This window comes from Biomphalaria glabrata, chromosome 11, assembly GCF_947242115.1.
Source record: "Biomphalaria glabrata chromosome 11, xgBioGlab47.1, whole genome shotgun sequence".
NCBI classification, from domain to species: domain Eukaryota; kingdom Metazoa; phylum Mollusca; class Gastropoda; family Planorbidae; genus Biomphalaria; species Biomphalaria glabrata.
In genome coordinates this window covers 17,459,003-17,486,874 of record NC_074721.1, presented here as the reverse complement: position 1 = coordinate 17,486,874, position 27,872 = coordinate 17,459,003, and the positions used below count along the sequence as shown (strand labels likewise).

The following is a 27,872-nucleotide window of genomic DNA, read 5'->3' as shown; positions in this document are numbered from 1 at the left end:
TCTGCTTGCTTGTCTGTATATCTGTCTGTCTGTCTGTCTGGTAAAAGGTTTGTTTTCCCCCCACACCCATTCTCGGAATTAGTTGAAACTTTACACAACTATTCATTGGCATAGACAAGACATTAATCAATTTAAAAAACCAATCAGTCAATTAATTACTGGTAAATAATTATTTTGTTTGGCAACAACAAGGGAAATTAATCCTTCAGTATCGCATATACGGCTAAATATGTAGGGCTCAGACAGACCCTTTAGATAACTGAACATGTTATTTCTCCCGCACCCATTCTTGGATAAAGTTGAAACTGTGAACAACTATATATTATACCTTAACAAAACATTATTCAATGAAAAAATTAACAAATTGTAAATTGGTAACCTGATCATCAACACACTTAGTGTAGTGCATTTCTGTCAACAAAATTAATTAATTACGACCAATCGATTAACTATTGTTTTTTTACCCTATTGATTCATGTGTTGTCATTGACAATGAATACTTGTGCAAAATTCAACTTGACCCCAGACTGGCAAGTGGGAGAACCAAGATGTACAAGACAGACAGAGTGAGTCGATAGAAGCTTTGTCAAAATAGGCACATAGTAATTCATCGCTGTGCTCGGCTGCCTGGCTCACACCAATCGAGAAATGCTAAGAAGACTTGGAAGAGAGATCCCGCCATTAGATGCGATAGAAGAGCTTACATCTGACGTAATAGATGCGATAGAAGAGCTTACATCTGACGTAATAGATGCGATAGAAGAGCTTACATCTGACGAAAACTCCCTTGGTTTAGGAAGAAAATGTTTCATTAATCCAAGGGTCTCAAGGGACTCTATTATGAAGAGTTAAGGGCAATTACAGGTGAATTTATATATATGCCTACAAGCTATAAAAGAAAAAAAACATTCGTCCTGCATTAGACAGCACAGAGTCCTGTGTCAAACCTAAATGTATCACAGTTAGAGCTTTACACAATGTACCAGTCTGTGATCAACTCTAAAGAAAAATCAATAATCTTATTGGGATCCATAAAATTTATTGATATTCTCAGTTTGATACGATGGGGTCTTAAAGACTAGTCACTTTATATGCATATTTATATATTGTAAACATATGTGTTTTTTTTTTCAACTTGTGATAGTTATGTTAATATTTAAGATTTAGAAATGAACTTTAAATTTTACATCATTTAAATAATTTGGTTCTTGTGTGCCAAATTTAATGTCCTCATTTTGGATGGTTGTCTTTATTTTGACAAAAACTTAAGATAGGTAGAGGACAACGTAAGACTGGTAGAGGACAATGTAAGACTGGTAGAGGACAATGTAAGACTGGTAGAGGACAATGTAAGACTGGTAGAGGACAATGTAAGACTGGTAGAGGACAATGTAAGGCTGGTAGAGGACAATGTAAGACTGGTAGAGGACAATGTAAGGCTGGTAGAGGACAATGTAAGACTGGTAGAGGACAATGTAAGGCTGGTAGAGGACAACGTAAGACTGGTATAGGACAATGTAAGACTGGTAGAGGACAATGAAAGACTGGTAGAGGACAATGAAAGACTGGTAGAGGACAACGTAAGGCTGTTAGAGGACAACGTAAGACTGGTAGAGGACAACGTAAGACTGGTAGAAAGCAGACAGGTAGAGGATGATCTACGAGACTATGACAGGTAGGATACATGACACGCAGGAGATAATGCATGACATTTACAAGAAAGTCATTATTCATAAGGAGAAAGTCTTCTTGAATTTTTAGCGGCCCCCGAAAGGGGAAAAGACGCTATTAGTTTTGTGCGAAATGTCTGTCCGTCTGTCCTGTTTAGATCTCGTAAACTAGAAAAGATATTGAAAATCCGACATCACAATATTTTAGACCTTTCAAAGTTCTGATGCAACAGCTACTTTTTTTTTTTCCTGAAAGCGAAAAATCTAATTTTTAAAATCAGTTATGCAAGCAGTTTTTTTTAAAGAGAAAAAGCTAATTAGTATGCATTTTAAGTTAAACCTAATTTAGAACGAATATTAATCTTATAAACTCCATTTATCTTAAAATTTTTTATTATGTGGAAGGAATATTGAGAATTCGAATAACAGTTTAAGCTTTCACAAAACCAGTAATAGTAATAAAGACTTAAAAAGAAATAAAAATTAAGCATTTCAAAATAATTACATTATGTAAAGACCAGGAGAGGCTCGGCAAAGCGCTTAGCTTCCGAACCGAGGGTCCCGAATTCGAATCCTAGTGAAGACTGGTATTTTCAACTTCGGAATCCTTGGGCGCCTCTGAGTCTACCCAGCCTTAATGGGTACCTGACATTAGTTGGGGAAAAGTAAAGGCGGTTGGTCGTTGTGCTGGCTACATGACACCCTCGTTAACCGAAGGCCACAAAAACAGATGAACTTTACATCATCTGCCCTATAGACCACAGAGTCTGAAAGGGGAACTAGTTAGGCCAGGTTCACATCTAACTTTGCATTAACTTGCACCTATCCTTTGATCTGCTGGACCGTTGGGGCACTACACAAGATCCGTCATCCTTCTTTCTCCATTCTTATCTCTCATTTGTCTTTGATATAATTTCATTTGGATGTTCTTTCTGAAAATATTGAAGCCTGCCTGGGTGGACCAATTCGGGGGCCGATTTTAAGTTTGTGTTTCCACACAAACTGTCTTTGTAACCTTGTTTAATTTTTTCATCAACATACATTTCCCAACATAAGAAATTAACATGCACGTGATGCAGTGAATCATAATTATATTTTTTTTTTTGCTTCCTTCAGTCAACAATCTGCCTTTTCCATCTCTTCCCATATTATTATATTACAATTCTAACTATGATTATATTCAGGATAGCATAGAGAAGCTCTGTTATGACCATTTCTCTTGTTTTTGCATGAAGATTGAACACACTGCGGTCCGAACAAAATCTGATGCAGATGCCTTCGTGCAATCGATGCCTCATTTGACCCATCATTCCGCCAAAGAAGATAATGAACAGATTAGCAGCAAGTACACAGTCCTGCTTCACGCCATTTTCTATTGGGAAGTGATCAGACAGATCACCATTGTCTAGTCTGGTCTTTTTTGTCTCACATGATATGCTTGAGAATGGATAGGAGCGTAGTTGGCATCCGAGCCTGGCCAAAATCCTCCACAAACCATCGCGACTGATCGTGTCGAAAGCTTTGGTGACTGTTGAGGTCCACTTTTCTATCAAAACTTATTTGAGAGCCTTTCTGGTATATGGAATAGTGGGGGATAAAAGCGGACAGTGTTCGAACTGGGAACATCGTAATGACAATCCAAGACGCATACACGACCAGACAGCATTCGAGGCTCTATTTGAGCTCTGTGTTTCATGTCAATCGTTTCTCCACGCGCTCAGAGGCTAACACCGCTTCCTACCATCATCTATTAAGCCTGGAGCCCTAGGTGTGTGTCTGAACTTGTCAGAACTGAGAAAAGATAAGCCAGCTTGATAGATGACTGACAATGTTAAGTGCACACTGGGCGGGTTACCTAGTGACTTGAATGTCCATGGGAAATTAATATATATATATATATATATATTGATATTGTCACAAAACAACATTCTTTAAACAGAATAACAAGAGAAAACAAACATGGGAAAACCAATGGCACATCAGAAAATAAAACACATTAAAGTACAAAACAAACAAAACATTAAAAAAAAAATTTAATTATTCGAGAAATATTTATCAAAGTATGAGAATCCTCTGTTCAAGTATACCTTTTTTTTAAATTGTAAAAAAAAAGTAGCACTAGGGTTCAAATCTCACAAACAACTGAAAAAGTATCGGAGCAGGTGGTAGCGACAAGTGCTTGAGAAGGTGAAGCGAAATAGACACACTGGTTGCTAGTGTTGTAATCTGCAGAACAGAAAATAATATGTCAATAGGATCAATAATGACTTTGAACAAATATAGAATTCTTATATACATAATGATGTCATTTAGAACTTGTAGGAGTCAAGACACATTTGTGTAAGTTGTTTTCAGGCTTAAACCTCTAGACACTGGCAATGCACTTTATACTCTTATGCAGTAATCACGCAAGCTCCTGTACCGTATTGCCTTATTGGAGAGCGTGAAAAAATGGCTTCAAGATATTTGTGTTCTCGCTGAATCAGAAAGTCGATCAAAGAAGAAGATCTTGATCTAGATTCTAGATTAAAAGATCACACGAAGTCTGTGAGAAGTTTTTACTTTTAATCTGGTTATGAAAAAATACACGTACAATTTTCCGGTAATCTAACCTCATTTTTTATTTAGAAAAATGTACTATCATACTTGGTGATATGGAATATATAGTTATTGGATACGAAAAGTTTTGTGGTGCAATGAATGTATTCATAGAGTGCATCTTTTCATTCCCTTGTAGAGCATCACCAGAGAATTCTGACCTTCAAAACTGCAAGAGGCCCGAACAAAACTCTGGGCCCGAAACCCTCCTAAAGAAAAGAGACTATACAGAAAATTACCTGACCGAAACCAATGCGCGGTTCAACTCAGTTCAAGGATTAGGCTACTGATCTAAACCCTCCAACATATTAATGCGCGGTTCAACTCAGTTCAAGGATTAGGCTACTGATCTGAACCCTCCAACATATTAATGCGCGGTTCAACTCAGTTCTAGGATTAGGCTACTGATCTGAACCCTCCAACATATTAATGAAAACGAAGAAGAAGAAAAATTTTGTTCATTGAAATTTTTTTTTAAAGTTTCTAGTAGTCACTCTTAATAACATCAGAGGCATAGTAGCCGGGTGGTAAAGCGCTTGGCTTTTGTACCGAGTGGTCTAAGGTTCGAAGCTCGGTGAAGACTGGAAGTTTGGATTTTTAGGACGCCCCCAGTCCATCCAATTCTCTTTCATAACTAGGCGGATGGTCATTGTGCTGACCATTTGATAACCTCGTTAACCGTGGGCTATAGAAATAGATGACCTTTACATCATCTTCCCTGTAGTCTGAAATGGGTTTACTTTATTACATAATAACATATCTTCCTCTTAATGGTACAAACAAACAAAAACCTTTCTTTTGAACTGTGATAAACTTTAGACATCCATACATGCTTCTTGTAAATTAAACTGAAAGAAGCAGCTATACACTGTAATGGAACGATTGATCTCATTTACACGCGCCCACTTACTCGGCTTCTTTTCGAAACAAGCTCTATTCAATTTGCTAGAATAGATTTTTCAGCTGGTTAGTTAACAATTCGTCCTATGAATATCTGACTTAGCCAATCGATTTTGTAATCATTTTAAATGCATGGCGATAATAAGTTTGCTGGCTACTAATTGGAACTTAATTTTAAAAAGAAAATAGAAATAACTGTTTAACAAAATATTAATTTCAAGAAGGTTGCGAGATAAAATAGATAATAGCGTGTAACATCTGAGCCAGAGAGTCGACTTAAAGAAACATACGCTGCTTCTCTATCAGAACACTGTCCGTTGTACAACTAGGAGAGAAAAAAGAGCAACTGTGGACATACAAACCATTGTCTTGTACACCTTAGAGTCTATGTTCTACCGCAGTGCACAGGTTTTAATTCATCTGGTGTTTTGTCTTGGTTTCTTCTGTTCCTATGTTGTCTACATTTTTGTCACGATATTTTCTGAAAAGCCTTTAATGGAGACCAATCGTCATAGAAGGTCTCAATACTGACCTGTGACGTCGCAACCTATGGGCAGAGGACACCGATAGCTTGTTGTCACGCCGTTGAGACATGTGACGTGGCAACTAGCTATTGGTCTCTACTGCCCATAGGTTGCTACGTTATAGGTCAGTGTTAAGGTCTTATATGACGAATGTTAATGCGGTTACAAGTTTAGTGATTTTCTTTTGTCGTATTGCTGGCATCTGAAGAAGATGTTACCACATGGTCCTAAAGGTTGAGTTTTCTTTTAAACTCATTATTATAATAATAATTAAACAGCTCGTATAGTATGAACTGCTTTCAGATAAATTAATATTATAAAGTACATTTATTTTGAAAGCGTGAAGAGGGTATGGGTCTCAACAACAATCTTCCCAGGAGGCTCCATTTACTAAGATCCGGAACTAACATTTAATCTCATCGCACGATTTAAAAAAAATATTTTTCATACATATAATTTATTTTATTTAATAATATATTAATTCTTCTTCTTCCTGGTTCTCATTCTTATCTTGGAGCGATGGCTAGACTAATATACGAGATGAACTGCGTAGTGGTTTCCAAATAAGGGAGCTCTTCATATAGTTTTCTCATATAGGGGTGTTTTGGGGCCAGTGTTTTGTTCGGGCCTCTTGATAAAGAATGCAGTTTTGAAGGATATGGTCAGCATTCTCTGGTGACACTCCACATGGGCAGATTTCACTAGTTCTGATTTCAAGCTTCCAGAACATATGTTGTCTCATTATGTTGTGTCCGGTTCTGAGGCGAAAGGTTTAGAGTTAGACATTGGTCATGTCAATATTTTAAGAATACTACTATTCATTTGGTCCAGCACATCTTTATCAAGTCACTGAAACTGTCAGAGGCGTAGCTAGGGGTTTGGGGGCCCGGTGGGGGCATGAACTCTTTTGGGCCCCCTGCATTTTGACATTCAACATCATGGCACGAGATAATGGCGTAATATTAATACAAAAACAAATTTCGTAAGCTCATTAAGGGGCCCCGTCAAGTGGGGGCCCGTTTTTTTTTATTTAGACACCCCTCCCAAGCTACGCCGTCAGTTGTTTTTAAAAAGAACGTTTTGAAACTCATCATCTTGTATGTCATATTTACCAGTGGCTAGTATGGGCAGCAGATCATTGGCTAGCTCTTGGTTGTCGTCAGACCACTGGAACTCACAATTGGAATCCGAATCATACAGACCCACCCAAACGTTGGCAGCAAAGTTAGGTAGGTAGTTCAACTTATCCAGTGACTTTGTAGTGTAAAGTTGACTGTCACGAGCTATGACAATACATAGGAACATTAACTTGACGAAATTATTTTGTGTATGAAAATATATATGTGAATGTGTGTTTTTTTAATGCGGATTTTTATTACAAAGCTTAAATCACTCTGATCCAAACTAATGGGTACAATTACACTTAATTCAAGCTTTGTGTTTTAAAGTATTTTTTATTGATATATTTTGTATTTAAAGTCAGTGAAACCCATCATTCGACCAGCGGCTCGGTGCTATCCGACTACTCAATACTTTTGTCCACAGTGTATAATGAAGCGTCAGAGGCTCGGGTTCATGGTACTCGACGATATTCTAACCCCAAGCCAGAATCCACTGCTAAAGCTGATCAAAGTAATCTGCTATGTTTACATTTTGATTTTTTTTAAAGACTTAGTTTACGTTCTTTAAGCTCTGTGACAATTTATGGCTAGCGGAGATCAACTTTTCCCCTTTGCGAATTCCCATGTGACTAAAGAGATCAAGCTTGTTACAAAGCTTATATCAACTCATTCTGTTTGTCTGGTAAAAAGTTTGTACACGTTATTTCTCCCACATACAATCTCGGGATCAATCTGATATTTCGCACAATTATTTCTTTTACTCGATAACAATCATTTTTTTTAAATTAACCAATTAGTTAAATAACTATTGGTAATTAATTATTTTGTTTGGTATCCCGAACAAGAGAAAGAAATTATACTTGACTGAAGAGGTGGTATAAGCTGAAGATACCCCGTTCTATCTCTTCCATCCCTTTCCAACTGTTCCAGACCAGTGATAGGATCATAGCGTGTTGAGAAAGCTAAAAGCATGGAATTGCGCTAAACAAAAACAATAGGTAAAAATATTTCTAATCGCATAGATTTATTCTTATTAGTCTGGATCTAATACACATTTCATTACATGACTGATCCAAACTAATTGATATACTTAATAGAAGCTTTGTTTCTTTAAAAAAAACAACAACTATTTTTTGTATTTTGCTTGTTAATGCTCCTATCGGCTAGGGGACCACTGAGAAGTTGAGAACACGTGACAAAATAATAATAGAAGTAAAACAGAAATAGCTAGTCGGGGAATCACTTTTTTGATTTCCCAGTGGTCTAACTTCAAACCATTTCTTACCTACACAGTAGGATTGGGCCTCACGAAAGTTAAAATCCTCATTACTCTGCTTGATACACAAGCTTTCACTCTCTAGTTCAATCGGCGTGAAGCCTCTAGGGCATTCGATACGAGGCACCCAGAACAGTTGTGGAACATCAGCTCTAGGAGGGTCAGTGACAACAAAACCAGAACCTGTGCAAATAAATGTCTTTTGTAAATATATATGTTCTAAGTCTTTTGTAAACATCTATGTTCTAAGTATTTGGAAATATCTATATTCTATGTCTTTTGTAAACATCTATGTTCTAAGTCTTTTGTAAATATCTATGTTCTAAGTATTTGGAAATATCTATATTCTATGTCGTTTGTAAACATCTATGTTCTAAGTCTTTTGTAAATATCTATGTTCTAAGTATTTGGAAATATCTATATTCTATGTCCTTTGTAAACATCTATGTTCTAAGTCTTTTGTAAATATCTATGTTCTAAGTATTTGGAAATATCTATATTCTATGTCCTTTGTAAACATCTATGTTTTAAGTCTTTTCTAAACATCTATGTTCTAGGTCCAAGCAAACTGATACAATATTCAAACATCAACTCTTGACTAAAATAGCTGCAGTGCCATCTTGACGTAGTCTTTAAGGATGTGTACCATAACCTCGTTAGATACCAGTATGAAGACCTAATAGTCTACCCGGACAGCACTGACCCTGACAGACTCTCTGCTCTATGGACTCTGAATTGATAGGGATAACTATTGCGTTAGAAGCTATAAGAGCCCAAATGTCCAACAAGGAAACCAGCGCGACCATTGTCTCTCTCCTGTCTCCTAGACCAGGGTGGCAGTGGGGATAGAAGAGGCAGTCGGCACCGCAGATAACATCCGCTTATTTATTGAGGGGCGATGAGGTGGCAGACGTCTCGCAAGGAAGAGCGCGTTATCAGCTACGTATTTCGAAGCATCAAGCACGTTTCTACAGACAGCGGCAGAAATCCGAGCACTCCTTGTTGAGAAGTTTTTAACTTAAATTCTAGGGAGGAATTCGAGTGCGAGTTGTCTGGTAGCATATGCGTCTCCCAGATTGCAGAGGGCTAGTTTGCGTCTGAGTTTTTATAGCATGTGCACCAAAGTTTTCAATTATAGCAACAAGTGAATCATCTTCTCAAACAAATCATTTAATCCATCGACAAATCGAGCTACTTATTAATTAGTAGACTTTTATTACATTAATTCTATAATTTAGAAATGTGTTTTTAACTTTGTTTATATGTATATAAAAAAAACAAACAAACGAATTAACATAATCCTCCTTAGATTTCAATATTGTTTTAAAAATGGCTTGCATAATTAATTTTTAAAACAAAACGGTTTTATTTTATAGAACAAAAAGAAAGTCTCCATTTCACCAGAACTTTGCATGCTGCAAAATATTGTGAGATCGGATTTTCAATAACTTTCTTAGTTTTTCAGAACTGAGTGTGACAGACGGACGGACTAACAGAACGACTACACAAAACTAATAGCGACTTTTCCTCTTTTGGGGACCGCTAAAACACACACTCACAAATGTTGTTGTTAATTAAGATCTAGGTTCACAGTCAGCAATAAACAAACAACAACCATTAGTGTCATGGCGGAGAATGATACTTTATTATATTGAACGCGTGCACCTTTGCGCACCATATCAACATCCCCTTTTCTTTAAAAAAAATAAAAAAAAATAAAACATTTCGGGGAGTATCATAGAAAAAAAAAATAAAACAAAACCACAACATAAACAACTAAACATAACATACATATATACGCTTCAATGAAAATGAAACATATCACATTTAAAAATCAACATTCAATAGTTCATTAAGACACATAGTCATTGAATCTTGTCGGTTTCTTCAACTGATCCCTTGGTCGCAGGGAATGATGAGTTGATGAGTGGCGAACGTGTTGATCCTGAGTTCTATTGTCCTGTATGTTGTTATCAGTATCGGGAAATATATCTTCTTCTGTTTCTCTGTTCGGGTTAATATGCACTCTGTTTCTTTGGTACACTGCACCATTGACACCTCGAATAATGTAAGCTCTCTGATTGACTTGAGACTGGATTCTTCTTCTATGTAGGGTCATTAGGAGATTGGAAATAGACCATCAGTCCAGTTCTCAGCTGACTTAAATTTCTTGACCTCTTATCATAAGATGTTTTTACACTCATCTGACGTTTTTATTTCCTTCTCATAACGTTCTCTTGACATGTAGAAATCTTAATGTTACTCCTTTTGTTTGGTATCAGTGTTCGAGTCACCCAACCAAAGAACATCTGAACTGGGCTTAGATTTGTGTCTTGCCTTGGAGTATTTCTAAATTCCAGAAGAGCTTCATAAGCATCTGACTTTGATTCTCTAGATTTCTTCATTATGTTCTTCAAAATTTTAACTGCTGACTCAGCCTTTCCATTGGATTGATGGTGTCCTGGAGAAGATTTCAAATGAGTCACTCCCCATTCCATCATAAATTTGGAAAAATATTCCGATGTGAATTCCAATCTTGTCCCACGGATTAGAACCTATTTAGTGCTGTATTAATTCTTCTATCTGATTTGCTGGTTTGTTTTTCTGACAAATGTAACATGAGTTGGCTATTTCCTGTATTCGAGCTGATAATCCAGGCCAGATGTGCTGCATGGAGTTTTTCTTCTATTTCCTTGCGAAGTGATATCGGTATGATTATTTGTTCTCCTTTCAACAAGAGTCCGTCTTCGTATGTTAACATGTCTCTTAGTGAAAAATATTGTTTGAGTTCAGGTAGACTATTATGTTTGTCTGGCCATCCATTTAGGATATACTGAATCAGTGTTTGCATTGTTCTATCTTTCTCTGTCTCAATTCTGACTTTCTCCAGCACTGCATCTGGTATTGCCAGTCCGACTGTATTGACACAAACATCAGGGATATCACTCTTTTCCTCTGATGGGTCTCTACTCAAAGTATCAGCTATGAACAAATTTTTGCCTTTGACATATTGAAACTGGATATCGTAACGATAAAGACGCATCATTAGACTTTGTAGCCTTCTCGGAGCAGAACTGAGTGGTTTTTGAAGGATGTTTTCCAGTGGTTTATGGTCTCTCTGAACTATAACTGTCCTGCCATACGTATACTGGTCAAAACGTTCCAAACCAACAACCACTGCCAACAATTCTTTTTCAATCTGTGCCCATCTTTTCTGATTATCAGTTAATGATCTAGAAGCATATGCTATTGGACTGCCATATTGTAATAACGCTGCTCCCAACCCATTTTGGCTATTATCTGCTTGTAATGTAAGCTCTTTGTTAGGGTCAAAATATATCAGTGTGCCATGAGTCGATATTTTCTGTTTTATCTTGATAAAAGCTCGTGTGCATTGATCAGACCAAACAAATGGTGTGTTCTTTCTGATCAACTCTGTTATGGGCTGTAAGTCTGTCAACAAGTCTGGAACAAATCTTGCAAGATATTGAACCATGCCACAGAATCTTCTGACTGATGAAATATCTTTTGGAGCATTCAAACTCAAAATCGCAGATACTTTGTCTGGTTTTATTCCTGTTTCTGTAATAATATGACCCAAAAAATTAATTTCAGCTGTTCTAAAAACAGACTTTTCGTGGTTCAGTTTAATCTTCTTTTCTTGACATCTCTTCATCAGCTCTCTTAGGTTAATATCATGATCTCTGAGTGCTTCTTCTTTCGTTTTTCCTCTTCCTACCACTATAATATCATCAACGTAATTGAAACAGCCTTTCAGTCCTTCTAGTGCTAGATTTAATCTTCTCTGAAAAATTTCTGAACTCACTTTCAGACCAAATGGTAAGCGTTTCCATTTGTATCTACCAAAAGGGGTTATCATTGCTGTCAAATTAGATGACGCTTTGTCTAGTCTGACATGCCAGAAAGCTTCTTGCACATCCAATTTGCTGAATATTTTGGCATCGTTCAAATCTGCCAAAATGTTATCTAAAGTAGCAAGATTATAGAATTCCCTTAGTAAAACTTTATTCAGGGCTTGTGGATCTATGCAAATCCTAATTTTTCCATTAGCTTTTTCCACAATTGCCATCTGACTCACCCACTCTGTAGGCTCTATCACTGGTTCTATGATTCCTCTCTGCGCTAGGGTCTTTAACTCCTCAACTCTTTCTTGTAAAGCAATAGGGATCTTTCTACACGGCAGAACCTTGGGCTTAACGCTGCTATCAATCTTTAAAGATACTTCTCCTAAGTCACCCAAATCACCAGTAAACTTTGGACTACAGTCTTCTTCTTGGTTATTCACTACTGATGCTATGAACCTATCTTTATTGACTTTGATTAACTTCATTCTTGTTAAAGTTTCATGACCTAGAAGGCATGCTAGAGTATTTGGTACAACTATATATCCCACCTCAAATGTTTCGTTAGTTTTCTCATTTCTCGTCGTTAGAGTGGCTTTCCCTATGGGGTTCCTTTCAGTCTTATTCCACATTGGTAATCTTTGCGTTGCCTTTTCTATTTGATTCATATTGACGTATTTTTCCTGGATGGTATTTACATCAGCTTCACTATCCATTTGAAACCTTACACTGTGACCATTTACTGTCATAACTGCTGTCATCCTTTTCGTTTTGTGGTTCTCCAAAGACATCACCCATTCATTTTTTACCATCATGACATCATCTCTTGTGTCCGACTGCAGCTGTCTATCATCGTTAGACATATCATCTGACAGCTGCTGAATTTTTTCTTTTTGCACATCACAGCAAAATGATGTCTCCCCTTGCACGCTAGGCACATTTTACCACATGCAGAGCACTTTTCCTTAATGTATTTGTGAATCCTTCCACAATACCTGCATTTACCTTTCTGAATGTTTGTTCTTGAGGGTGTTGATACTTTCTCAATGATTGGAGGGTCGGCTTGTATTTGTCTCAACTGTTTGTTGGCGGTCTCGTATGCTCTGCAAATGTCTCTGCACCTTTCCAATGTGAGACTACTATCTTGTAACAATTTCATTTTGAGGCATTCATGTCTAACACCAAGAACTACTCTGTCCTCAATCATGCTATCTTCCAGGCGTTCAAAACTACACGTTTTTGCTAGTCTTCTCAGATTTGTTATGTACTTTTCAATGTTCTCGCCTTCTTGCTGTTCACGAGTATTGAAAACATAGCGCTCATAAGATTCATTCGTTTTTCCAATGCAAAAACTTTCAAATTTGTTCACTATTTCTTCCATCTTTCTTTCTTTTCCCTTCTCAATTTCAAGACCTTCATATATGTCCATCGCTTTTGTCCCTATAATTGTTAGAAAGGTGGCCACTCTGAACTCCTATGATTCTTCCGACAATTTAGTGGCTAACTCATAGTATCGCCAGCTCCGGTGAAACTTTTGCCAATTAGCGGCCATGTTTCCCTTCTACCTCGAGCGGCTGGAGTACAGGAAGGAAATTTCTAGCTGCCCTGATGCATCTTTTACATTCCAGATCATCCAGTAAGAAAGCTGACGATAACATGTTAAGTTTAATCATTTGAAGATAGCTAGACGTGACAATGAGTTGATCTAGGCTTGCATGTGAATAGTTAAGTTTTATAATGTGAAGATAGCTAGACGTGACAATGAGTTGATCTAGGCTTGCATGTGAATAGTTAAGTTTTATAATGTGAAGATAGCTAGACGTGACAGTGAGTTGATCTAGGCTTGCATGTGAATAGTTAAGTTTTATAATGTGAAGATAGTTAGACGTGACAATGAGTTGATCTAGGCTTGCATGTGAATAGTTAAGTTTTATAATGTGAAGATAGCTAGACGTGACAATGAGGTGATCTAGGCTTGCCTGTGAATTGTTACGTTTTATGTTATGAAGAAAGATAGACGTGACAATGAATTGACCCAGGCTTGCCTGTGAATTTTGCTAAGTTTTATGGTGCGAAGATAGATAAACCTGACAATGATTTGACTTGCCTGTGAACAGTGAAGTTTTATGTTGTGAAGATTGATAAACGTGACAATGAGTTGACCCAAGCTTGCACGTGAACAGTGAGCTGTATTTAATTTATCAGTCAGATTTATCACTTACCTAGTACACAGGTTGAATTGAAACGAAAATAAATGAAGGCCCGACACTGAGTTCCGTGGGATGCACATCTCATGGCACAGTTTGTCTGCGTAGGAGAAGTGTATGTTTTGTTAAGTATTAGTAGAGACTTGTTTAGGTCAGTGAGTACTATAAACTTTGTTGCATTCAGACATCCAACTGTAAGAGATGATAAAGAAAAAAAGTTATAATTATATTTATGTATTTATTAACGTGAACTACGAGACAACGTCTCGAAACTTCATCCATTTTCATTGACATGTTTATGTTCCTCAAGAGGTCCAGATGACAATCTGTTATTAGCATTACTTGCTTCTGTGGCCTACGGCTGGCGACGACGATGGGATACTGTGGTCAGCACATAACGTACTGTATCTACGATCTACGACAAATATCGGGTGGCTGGTCACGGAAATGCCAAACAAGTAAGAAACTGAATTTCGTAATCTCTGCTATGTTTAAACATTGGGGCTCTCCATTTGTCAACCAAGTACTTTTACTACTGGGCATCGGTGAAGTGCCTTAATTACTGGGCATCATTAGCAGTGCTTGGCTCACTATGCGAACATAGAGGATAGTTACATTTGCTCTTCGCTGTTTCACTGGGAGTCTTTACATCAAGTGCATAAAAAAAATAATTTCTACTACTTAAAAAAAATAATCAAGAAAATAATACACGTTATATTTCAAGCTTTAGCTGTTTGTTTTTGTTGTCACCAGTTAACTAGAGGACAAGAAAACTACTCTAGCATAAGAAAAGCACTAAACAAACAAATAAACAAAAAAATGAGGATGAAACAAATTCCAGTATGTAGCCCAGTGTGCAGCCGAACATTTCGGGCTCACATAGATCTCACCATCTACATGAGGAGGCACAAAGCCGCAGTGCAAATCCTTCAGCACCCTGGATTACATCAGTGATCTTCATCACATCTTGAAGATACATTAAGTTTATTAGAGTGTCATGTGGTCATCTCTCATACATACCGCGTTCTATATCTTCAGCAAAGGTTTGAGTACCTATTAGAAGGGAAGTGGACATGAGGATGTCTGAAAATTTGGACTAACAAAATATCCCTTCTCTTTATTATGTGGTAAACTTACCACTGGTCTCTATTGCTTGACTTGTTTTGGTGAAGACAGTCTTTTAGCAAATTAAATTGCAAGTAAAGTTGTTAGATTTACGTTTGTGTATTACCCAGAGGAACGTTAATACTTCACTTTAAAATATCTTCAATAAGTGGGCTACAATCTTTGTTTTTGTTTGTATTACCCAGAGGAACGTTAATACTTCACTTATTATTTTAGAAGTTTTAACTTAAACCTCCTGTAGGACATGGATAGTTGCCGGACAGGCAGGTCTTGGATAGTTGCCGGACAGGCAGGTCTGGGATAGTTGCCGGACAGACAGGTCTGGGATTGTTGTCGAAAAGGGTTTGAACATGAGATCATTATGACGACAGTCTGTAGCTAATTCCATGCACGATATTTGGTGACTAAAATGTAAAACTGTCAGATCCTGAATAAATTATAACCATAAGTTCATAAAATCTAGATGTATAACCAAAACCACTACTTCAGTAATTCTCTTTTCTGAGCCGAATGAACAGTCATTGCAAACGGATTCCAGCTATAAGGTCATATAGAGGGGAAAAAATGAAAACAAAAAACAAAGAATTAATATATTTACCTGTAACAAGAAATTGAAATAGTTTAATTGTCATCTTAAATCACTTGAAGAGTCTTTTTGTTGACTTCTAGTGTTACTGATAGTCAAAGTGTTTTATTAAAGTACAGTGTCAGATTATTACTATAAATCTCCTCAGTTGATGTTCCCTAGATACTGATGTCTAGATCTGAATGGCTTCTCTACACTTCTATTGAGAAATATACACAATTACACGAAGAAACAAACAAAACCATTAACAAACACACATGAATAATACACATGTACACACAAACAAGAATTTAAACAGGAGGTACTTGAAACCATGGTTATTGTTTTCCCAGACACAACTAGCGCGAGCGATTGGTTTCTGCTCTTTGTGTCTGGTATTGATTTTCAGTACAGATTCAGTAGAAAAAAAAAGAATATGGAATGTCTTATGAAAAGCAAATGTGTAAAAACATGTTAGTCTAGTGTCAGTCTAGTGTCAGTCTAGTGTCAGTCTAGTGTCAGTCTAGTGTTCAAGCTGTTTTGTAACAAAACGTATTTAAAAACAACAAAAAAACCGACGGAGAGTCTATCAGGGACCAATAGTTTACTTTTGATAACTCGTGAAGAAGGACCTCTGAAACTCTCTGGAACGAAATTCAGAATATTTTCTACTCGGCTCTCCTTACTTCTTACAACCTTGCAAGTCAAGTTTTTTTGTTTTTTGTTAAAAAGATTTAGTTTTTTTCCCTACAATTTATTGATTTCTTCCCAGAGTCTCACATAAGGCTTGTGAGAAGAAGCTGGGTTTCGTAGAGCATCGGTTCTTAACCTTTTTAGCTCGGAGACCCCTTTTTTACAATTCCTCACTTATTCGCGAATCCAACAGTATTATTTTTGTTTACAAGTATGATGTTACAAAATTATAATTGAAGGCCTAATGTAAATATCTGATTTGCATTGCCAAAGCTTAATGTTTAATCACGGCACAATATGTCATACATTTCTTGTAACCTACATTTCTCTTTACTTTTCAATTACAAATAAATGAAATAATTTCTTTATGACGTGCACTCATTTATATATGCATTTCATTTTCACACTCCACACATATGTGACAATTTTCTCAATTTAAACTTCATAACTAACAGGCTGTTTTGAGAAATAAATATATTATTGCAATTGGAAGAAGGTGCAACACAGACAAATCGTACATGACCAAACTTTATGTATTAAAATTCAAATTTATGGATGCCTTATTCAACCTTTTCTAAAATGTACATCATTTAGTTCATATATTACGGATTAATCACATTTTGTTAGCTATCACAAAGAGTTTATTGGTTAAACAGAAAGGTCTTGAACAAATACAGATTCCTGTACAGAACTATTGATCTTTAATGTAGATGATGAAAAGGTCCTCTGTTTCTGTGGCCAACACAACGACCAACCGCCTTTACTAATTCGCAACTAATGTCAGGAACCCATTAGAACTGGGTGGACTCAGAGGCGATCCAGAAATTAAAAATCCCAGTCTTCACCAGGATCCTGAACCGGTTTGGAAGCCAAGCGCCTTACCCCTCAGCCACCGCGACCCCAATAAAGGCCTTAGTGTTTCTTAAGCGTGATGAATGACCCCAATAGAGGCCTTAATATATTACTAACATCTTAAGCGTGATGAATGACCCCAATAGAGGCCTTAATATTTCACTAACATCTTAAGCGTGATGAATGACCCCAATAGAGACCTTAATATTTCACTAACATCTTAAGCGTGATGAATGACCCCAATAGAGACCTTAATATTTCACTAACATCTTAAGCGTGATGAATGACCCCAATAGAGACCTTAATATTTCACTAACATCTTAAGCGTGATGAATGACCCCAATAGAAGCCTTAATATTTCACTAACATCTTAAGCGTGATGAATGACCCCAATAGAGACCTTAATATTTCACTAACATCTTAAGCGTGATGAATGACCCCAATAGAGACCTTAATATTTCACTAACATCTTAAGCGTGATGAATGACGCTTATAGACGATACTCCAGAAGTAACGATACGTTATTGATTAATCTGTATTAATGTAAACTTTTACAAATATATCTGCTGGACAATTAAAATGTTTGAAATCAATTCTGATTCAGTTGTCTGCAACATCTATCCTCGGATAAAAATATATCAAGTAAATTCCAATAGAAAAAACCTAGTATGTAACAAGTTTTACACTTTAGAAAAAAAAAAAGAAAAATTCATAGTTTCAATGGACATAGACAGCCCCTGACAAATTGTCAATCGACCCACAAAGGGATCGCGAGACACAGGTTTAGAACCCCTGTCATAGAGGGACACAGTGATGAACTTTTCAAAATATTTCTCACTGTCGACCTATGTCAACCTATGCGATCGCATTGGGCCCCGCACTTTCATAGGACCCGTGCTAATTCTAGGTTTATAAATTGTTAAATTAAACCATATTATAACTTGAAACAGATTTCAAACTAATGAACAGTTACTTGAGGTCAACAATTGTCAAAGATAGATCGAAACATTTGATAATCCTTGCTATTGAGCGTGATCTATGTAGGGAACAGAATTATTATGATATACTCTATGATTTTGCTACACGCAAGGTTTGTGAAGTAATTCTGTACGTAGTAAAGAATGAATAAAATGCATAGAAGAATTTATTTTCTAATACAAACTCTTAAATTTCACTTATTATCCGCTTCCCTACCCAAACTTGGCTCCGCGAAATCCGTTTCGCATTGGGCCCCACAATTGTTAAGTCCGGCCCTGCTATTTAGTGACCTGTAAATATACATAGTAGATTACTTGTTCTCTTTCCGCCATTTCTTTTAGCCCCTCACATTACTACTTTGAGTCATCTATTAGAAAAAAGAACCCAACTCTTTCGAGATGTTTAGATGTAGATGTACATAGAGAAATACTCTAGCAGAAGTAAGACAATTATTAAATAGAACAAACTTGTAATTATTGTTTTCCCATAACTCTATATAGTAATTAATAAATACAACTTGTAAAAATATTGTTTCAAAAGTCTGGGGAAATGGGGAAAAACAACAAACTTGTTCTATCCAAATGAAAATGTTTGTCTTATATTTCACAAATGACATTATAATTGTCCAGACAGTTCGTGCCAATCAGGCCAGGTTTCCAAGATGAGTAGAAAACACAAGTGGTAGTCAAGAGATCTGTAGATTGGAAACAATATATTTAGATAGATACAGAGAGAGAGAGAGAGGGGGGGGGGGGAGAGAGAGGTAGCTAAACAGGTAGTTAAAAAGGGACCCCTCGGTTTGGTAGCCAAGCATTTTACCTCTCCACCAATGCGCCTCCATATATATATATATATATATATATATATATACAGAGAGAGGGAGAGATATAGATAGATAGATAGATAGATAGATAGATAGATAGATAGATAGATAGATAGATAGATAGATAGATAGATAGATAGATAGAGATGTGGCTACGATTCCGCGAGGTTGTCAATGAAGAAGTGGTAATGGATATAAGCACTTCACTATCTATAAAATGCTTTTTAATGGCATGCGTCTCAAATAGACTCTGAGAAACAATACAACTCCTAGACTTCACGTGTAGCTCAGATATTGGGTCAGTAGGAACTGTTTTCATTAACAGGAGAAGGGGCGAATGCTAGTAGCTGGCGCCTAAACCAGCAAACAGGAGGGACTCGCTAACCATGGCTGGCTACTCACCTAGGAGAAGGAAAACTCGGAATTTAAGCCTCAGCTGCCTTGCAGTTACACCCAAACACGGGAAAGGCTTCGGGAACCTACCATGATATACTAAAAAAAAAATCAGAAGCGGCAACCTTTAGCAATTATCAGCACACGCTGCTACACCCTGGTAGAATCTGCGACGCCGCTGACCCCAAACTGTATCGGCACTTGCCATTCCTTTGGGTGGATCTTCTGCGTGGAGAATGGAAGTTGCTGCGGGAGATATCTTTCCGACTATTGCTTATGCTAATAAAGAAACAGGAATGGAGAAGGTAGGTAGAGTAATAATTAAAGAAACAGACCGCTAGTATTTCATCTTGCCACAAACTTCTTACACTCTCCTTATGAAACTTTGTCCTACTAGCCGAGAACATTGATAGTACTATAATAGTCTTTAATAATTGGTTTCGTTCTATCACAGCCTGGTAATGTGCAGTAATGTGTACCTTGTTGAAGCAAGTTGAGCAATCCACTTTGTAAAGGTGAATTGTCATCAGTCCAGGCATAGTTGCCGAGTAAATCAACTGCTTTCAGTCCAACCCAATACTCCCCGTGGAGTGTCTCTAGGAATTGCATCTTTTCTTTCGACTTCATCGTATACTGGTGACCTCCCTTGTCTAAAATAAAAAATAACGTATTATCAGAAACATTAGCTTATAGTCATTTTCTGCAAGCATCGAGATTCCATAAAGGGAAATAATTCATTGTAGCTCTCGAATTATTTTATTATTATTGTTATTATTATTGATAAAATATTTTTGTATGACTTTGTTAGTTTAGGTAAGTCAAGATACAGTAATTGAGAAAGTTTCTATGTAAACATTCCTATACTTAAAACTAAACAAAAATATATCATGTGCAATTTTTACGATTACAGTATTATACAAATAATAGCAATTGAACTATTGATAAAAAATGATCAATCTTGTTTATAAAATTGTTATTATAGTTGTTAAGCTCATAAGGTGCTTTTGAAAAGCCATTGAAATCAAATAGAAAAAATCCCAAGCTTTATTCTTAAAACTACTTAGCTATTAAATATGATGCATATCGTAGAACTAAACCTAAGTATCTTAGTGAATACTTTATACTTTATAACATTTATATAAAACTAAAGAAACAGCAAGCTTTTAATTAAGCTTAGCTCCTAATTATGATGACACCATAAGTATCTGACGGTGTATTATCAAAAGCCTAATTCTGAGAAGTCTCATGTATATTATATATATATATATATTAGATATATATTAGATATATACTACGTGGTCATAACAACCAAAAATTGATATTCTTCTTGTATTTCTAACTCTAAGTTAGGAGTAAGCAAGTAAAAACGTGCATTAGGTTGACCAAATAATAACTTGTATGACTTTCTAATCAGTGTCTAAAAACATAAGTTACGACTGTACGGTCATGTCATGTGATCCATGGGACTCGAAACGACCTTCCTGCAGGGAACTGCTCCAGGGGGAAAAAAAGAGAGCAGACAAAAGAAACGATGGGGAGACAGTATCAAAGCATGGACATGCCTACCATTGAAAGTGACTCTTAATTCTATCATAAGTAGAGATCAAAGGAGAAAGATGGTCAACAGATCATATGTGCTGCCCCAACGGTCCAAAAGATTAAGCGACAGGTGTAGGTGATGGTGAATTTGTATCAGTTACGAATTACTGAATAATAACTTGTATTAGCTTGGATTAAAAAAAAACAACCCATCTCGTATTAGTTATAAAATGTCAGTTAGGGTTCAAAGATTTGCCACCCCCTTCAACCCTAACATTACCGACGCATTTCTTCCTTGCAGCTTCAAACGTCATTGTTTCTGTGATCACCAATACACACGAGCTGGTACTTGCAGTAGTGACCAGGTCATAACCAGAGGGGCAAGACCTGGGGGTGCTCAATGTCGTCTGCTCTATCCAATACACCTGTTGAGTCGACGTTCTGTTGCTGCTAGTGGAGATTACACCAGCACCTGCGAGAAAGATTAAAAAATTATGATAACAAAGAATCTCGGCAGTGCGGGACAGTGATAATGTAAAAATTATTAGTCTATTGCTGCAATCGGAACCGTGGTCAAGAGGCTAATTACGCTTGAACTTGGCTTGGCCTTGGCTACCAATGAGGTTCGACAACCGACTCGAGCAGATACCCCCCTCTGGTCCACAAATGAGATTGGACCATTTTTTTTTAAATCGGTAGGGCATCGAGCCCTTATGGAGGACAATTGTATATCAAACACATTTTAGGGGAGCGAAGACAATAACAGACGTGCCCCGTGACCTTATCTTAAGCCTGTCACTGACGAAATCATCTCAAAAGAATCACTTGCTCACATAGACATAGAAAACGCAAAGCACCAAAGGATTTCCAAGGGGAACAACTGGAGAACTCTTACAAAAGCCGCGGGTCAACACATTGGAGACAAACAGGAATGTTACCCTGAAGACTGACGAAGCGAGAAATTTAGGTCATAGATGGGTCTTCGTGTCCACGTGATGTATTGTACTCTTCCTTTATCTTCGGACTCGGAGACAAGTCTTAATAATATTTTTACTTCTTTTTGCTCATTAGATAAACTGCACGCAAATTAGCTGAAGAAGAAAGATCTTCGTTTTGATTTTCTGATTCCTCAGTAATAGTTTTCTGACGATATATGTTCGAGTGCCAGATGACAACAATGTCTTAATGTTACGATGAGATTATTTTTTCTCTCTATTTGACAATTTCAGATTTCCCTTGAGATACTACTTAGACTCACTTTTTCAATATACAAAGTACATAAATGTACAATACAATTAACAATTTCAATTCTTTTGCTCTAGTCGCAGCTCTCTCTCAAAACTGAATATGCAAGTCTTTAAATACTCCCTCTTGTTCCCTTCTAGTCACGTCCACATTATTTTTAGAGATTCTGACAAAAAAAAACTGTCATCGTTTTAAATAAACTTGTCATTACTTGTGAACAACATGCAAATATGACCTTGCGCTAGAAAACATTCAATCTAAAAATAAAGTCAATGCAATAGCTGCTTTATGTTACGCGAGAGTCTGCCGCAAGTGCTTTATCTGGAAGATTTGGATAAAGTATAGGAAATTTGAACGATACTTTTTAAAACAGTAATCTGATATTTCTTTACAGTTTGACTTTTAAGATTCAGTTTCCACTTTTGTAAAGCCAAAAAAATGAAGTCACAAAGATTGTTTACTTAGTCCGGCAGGGTTACCTTCATGTATGTTACTAAAGTAAAATAGAGTAACAGGTAAAAAAAAAAAGAGAGAGAGAAAGCCAAACTGTTGCCAACTAAATTCTAAAAGAAATACTTTGTGTGCATATTAAAAAAAACAACAAGCTTATCAACATGTCCGATATTCTCAACATTGAACACACCAAAAAGCTAACTATGTGTGTGTTACTGTCATTGAAGTTTTGAGAGTTTGATAGGAGAAAGTCCATCGTCTTTCTCAGAAATGTAACTTTGATGTAACTTTCCTTCTACGAACATTTGTGTGATTCAGAAATCTTCATGTATAAATCTTTATCAAGCCATTTAGAAAATGCTGTAAGGTTTAATTTTCTATATACCAATTGAAATCCGCTGCCCATTTGATAAAGAATATAGTTTAGAAACGTGTGGCTGAGAGGTCAAAGCCGCTTGTCTACAGCTTGGTCATCTGACAAGGGGATTTGAGTTCGAATCCCGACTCGAACAGAGCTGTGTTGGTGAACGCGGAAACATTTTTCCATATACTTTCTCCCTTCACTGGTCCACCAAGACATTGGCATTGCTTGGGTGAGGGAATGGAGGGGTCCAAATTTGAACCCCCCTCGGGCCCACCCCAAATGAGTGTGCGAAATTTGTTTTAACATTAAATATTAGACCAATATCCCTGTCATGATGTTGAATGTCAAAATGCAGGGGCCTCTAAAGAGATCAAGCCATCCCGGCCCATAAATCATAAGATACGCCACTGACAAAAGACAATGAATGATAGCACACTGAGCATGAATGACGCTCTACATAAAAGCAATTAAAACTAGGTCACAAAGACAGTTTGTGTGGAAACACAAACTCAAAATCGGCCCCCGAAGTGGTCCAGCAAGGCAGGTAAAAAGGCAGGTTTCAATATTTTCAGGAAGAACATCAGAATGAAATTCTATCAAAGACAAATGACAGAGAAGAATGGAGAAAGAAGGTTGACAGATCTTGTGTGGTGCCCCAGCGTACCAGCAGACCAAAGGTAGGTGAAAGTGAATGTAAAGTTAGATGTGAACCTGGCCTAACTGATGTCTTATAATGAATATCTAATTGATCTAATTGTTTTGTAAAGGGTCAATCTCTTATTCAAATCCTCAAGAAAAAAAACAGTTCCGTAAATAAAATGTCCTTTATTAAGTGTTTATAGGCCATAGTACCGCACTGCAGTTCAAGCGGTAATATGAAAAACTACTTATTAATTGTTGTTTTAAATTATGTCCAACGTATATGCTTACTCAATAGATTTTTTCTTTTTAAATTTTGTGTGTAAATGTAGTAGCTAGTACGACAGAACTTACTAAACTTAACAATACAAATGTAAAAAAAAATATTTTTGACAAAAAATCTAAAACCATTTGCATAAATGCTTGCATAAGTGATTTAAAAGAAAAGAAAAAGTAGCCGTTGCATCAGAACTTTGAATGGTCTAAAATATTATGATGTCGGATTTTCAATTAACTTTTCTAGTTTACGAGATCTAAATGGGACGGACGGACGGACGGACAGAAATTCCCTACAAAACTAATAGCGTCTTTTCCCCTTTCGGGAGCCGCGAGAAAACAACAACCTATTTAGATGGAGTCCAGGAGAAAAAGATACTCGCATTCATAAAAATAAATTCAATCGGAGAAAAATTTACAGGAAAAAAAAAGTCATATTTGTATAGGCAAGATTAACTCGAAAAGCAACTACTATTTAAAATGTTATGTAATTATATTACTACGATATTGATTAATGGGACTAGTTACATGACGAAGATTGTCTCTTGCAATATTTAACATCACAGATACGTACCTAGACTACAGCTTGACTTGACAGAATCATAGATAAATGCCAGACATCGAGACTTGTCTTGTACACAGAGCAAGCCACACTTGAGAGACGACGGACAGATGAATGTTATATTCAGGGGCTGTATAGTTTTAGAAAGGTCTGTCAGCAACTTAAACTCAGACAAGCACAGACATGGGACTGAAATAAGACATTAAGGAAATTACAAAATATATGTTGTTTTTTCCGATTTACAGAATATATGTTTTCAAATGAATAAATTAGAAATATATAAAATAAGTGAAAGTTAAATTGTCATGTTTTTTTTGTCCACGGCAAATGGGAGAATCGGTAATAGGAGAGTGAGGGCTTGTATATATGTATATATATATATATATATATATATATATATATATATATATATATATATATATATATATATATATATATATATATCATTAGTTGCTAGTACAATAAAAAGAAAGGAAACGTTAATATTGCAGAGTATATACTTATAATTGTATTCCTTGGTTTTTTTAGTTGTTGTTTTTTCACTATTAATCGTGACCAGTTTCCAAATGGTATATTTTATGAAAAATAAAAGACAAACTTAATTTTAAAAAGTAGCTGTTGCTTCAGCACTTTGCAAGCTACAAAATACCCCGCTATTGTGTTGGTGTTGTTTTTTGTTGTTGTTTTTTTAGATCTACACATGACAAGTGAACCCCTTAAAATAAATAACATTTTTCCAATTTCGGGGCCTCTAAAGAAAAGAAAATGAAAAGCCTAAAAAATGTATCAATGATTTAGTCACAGTCACTTAAACTTTATTGTGGAATAAAACGAATTTACCTGTGTATATAAGTACTATAGTCACTGCTACTATGACATCCATCTCAATCCAAATTGTTAGCGATCTACATCTCTTGACACTACTTTGTCTAAAAAGTTAAGTTTTGTGACATGGCCAGTGAATGCTGTTTAGAAACGTTTTCTTTTGTGCTTTTGTAACAGACGTCTACATTTTTTATGTGAATCATTTCTAGTTTTTAGTTCATCTTTGCTCTAATGGATCTGTGGCGTATTGATTCTAGATCTTTTGTAGGAGAGTTTAAAGTCGACTAGGTTCAATATTTTATCACATTATTTGTGAAGCCTATCCTTAACTGAACGTAGGCTTTCTATTTTGTTGACATTACATTGATCAAGAGGTCCAATTGATTTGTACGAGAGATGCAAGGAAATGGACGAATATGTATGTTGTTGTGGTCCTCAAGGAAGTTGATTGTTTAGCTTTTGTCATATACAATCATGGCCTCTTAATGAAGCAAGGAAATATAGATCATGCGAAGCACAACTAATAGGACTAATTGATGACTTTTCAAAAGGTTGAGATAATAGTGAACAAATAGATGCTATCTTACTAGATTTTTCCAAGGCTTCTGACAAAGTTCACCACCATAGTTTGCTTAAAAAATTAAAATATTTCGGCATTAATGGTCCATTGCATCAGTGGATTAAAGATTTTCTGATAGGGAGAGAAGAAACTATAATAATAAATGTCTCTAAATCAACACCGATAACAGTAAACTCAGGTGTACCTCGAGGAACTGTCTTAGGTCCACTACTATTATTAATTTACATAAATGATTTACCAAATTGCATTACCTCAGGAACAAAAGTCAGATTATTTGCATACGATTGCATAATATATAGAACAATAAAAACAACACAGGACACAGATATTTTACAAAGAGAATTAGATGAATTACAGAAATGGGAATCAAATTGGAGCATGTCTTTCCACCCAGAAAAATGTCAGTTGTTAAGAGTTACAAAAAAAGCTAAAACAAATTAATTCTACTTAAACTGAAAATACCTAGGTGTTATAATAAATGAAAAACTGTCATGGAATCCACATATTGATGAAACTATAAAAAAATCAAGCAAAGCATTAGGATTTATTAAAAGAAATTTCTATAAATCAAATAAGAACATAAAACTAAAATGTTATTTAACCTTGGTTAGGCCAATAATAGAATATGCATCCTCCGTTTGGGACCCCTCAACTCAAAATAATATTAAGAAACTGGAACAGATACAAAATAGAGCAGTGAGATTCATAAGAAACGAATATTCACACTTAACCAGAGTAACACCTTTAGTAAAATCACTAAATTTAGAAAGCCTTCAGGACAGAAGACTCAAAAGTAAAGTAGCAACTATACATAAAACACTGAACCATAATCTTCAAATACAAAAACAGAATTTAATAAAATATTCTGAAAGACACAAAGATAAAGGCACATTCATCGTCCCATATGCTAGGACAAATTTGTACAAATACTCCTTCTTCCCTAGTGCTATTAGAGCATGGAATGGGTTGCCTGAGCTAGACAGGAAAACCAGTGACTTGGCAGAATTTAAGTCATTGGTTAATATGCATGACTAAATGCATGACGCGTAGGACGTAATCATCTTCTTTTTTGAAGTAACGTCTGTATTATATAGGATAAGATAAGATAAGATAAGAGAAGAGAAACCTTTTATGCATTGAATAAATTCTTCTTAACTTTCAATGCAATACATACATTATCCGCAACCTCCAGTGCAATGAATACACTCTCCATAACTTTTAATGCAATGAATACATTCTCCATAACTCTCAATACAATGAATAAATTCTCCATAACTCTCAATACAATGAATACATTCTCCATAACTCTCAATACAATGAATACATTCTCCATAACTCTCAATACAATGAATAAATTCTCCATAACTCTCAATACAATGAATACATTCTCCATAACTCTCAATACAATGAATAAATTCTCCATAACTCTCAATACAATGAATAAATTCTCCATAACTCTCAATACAATGAATAAATTCTCCATAACTCTCAATACAATGAATACATTCTCCATAACTCTCAATACAATGAATAAATTCTCCATAACTCTCAATACAATGAATAAATTCTCCATAACTCTCAATACAATGAATAAATTCTCCATAACTCTCAATGCAATGAATAAATTCTTCTAAACTTTCAATGCAATGATTAAGTTCTTGTTGACAAAGAGGCAATCAAATCGTTGCCCTTGTATAGAGATTATAATAATTTTCTTGCTATATGTTAACCCTTTTACTGCTGGCCTACTTTAACACAACACTTTGTAAAAGGAAATACACTTTGGAATGGACAATTAGAA

The 27,872-nt window shown here is 36.1% G+C and overlaps 1 protein-coding gene across 3 annotated transcripts; it reads right to left on the bottom strand.

Annotated features, from left to right (window-relative positions):
- Positions 1–3,716: 3,716 nt before the first annotated feature.
- LOC106054897 (uncharacterized) lies at positions 3,717–26,022 on the bottom strand. Of its 3 annotated transcripts, none has more exons than XM_056004911.1 (8): positions 25,507–26,022; positions 24,679–24,855; positions 21,408–21,599; positions 20,068–20,238; positions 14,175–14,351; positions 8,099–8,272; positions 6,805–6,975; positions 3,717–3,896 (listed from the first exon to the last, which is right to left on the bottom strand). In XM_056004911.1, exons 1-8 carry the CDS (start codon positions 25,547–25,549, stop codon positions 3,796–3,798), a joined length of 1,206 nt encoding a protein of 401 aa, XP_055860886.1. In that variant the 5' UTR covers positions 25,550–26,022; the 3' UTR covers positions 3,717–3,795. The 3 variants fall into 3 exon arrangements, with proteins under 3 accessions (XP_055860886.1, XP_055860888.1, XP_055860887.1); XM_056004912.1 differs by lacking the exon at positions 3,717–3,896 and adding an exon at positions 5,616–5,715; XM_056004913.1 differs by lacking the exon at positions 6,805–6,975.
- Positions 26,023–27,872: the final 1,850 nt, after the last annotated feature.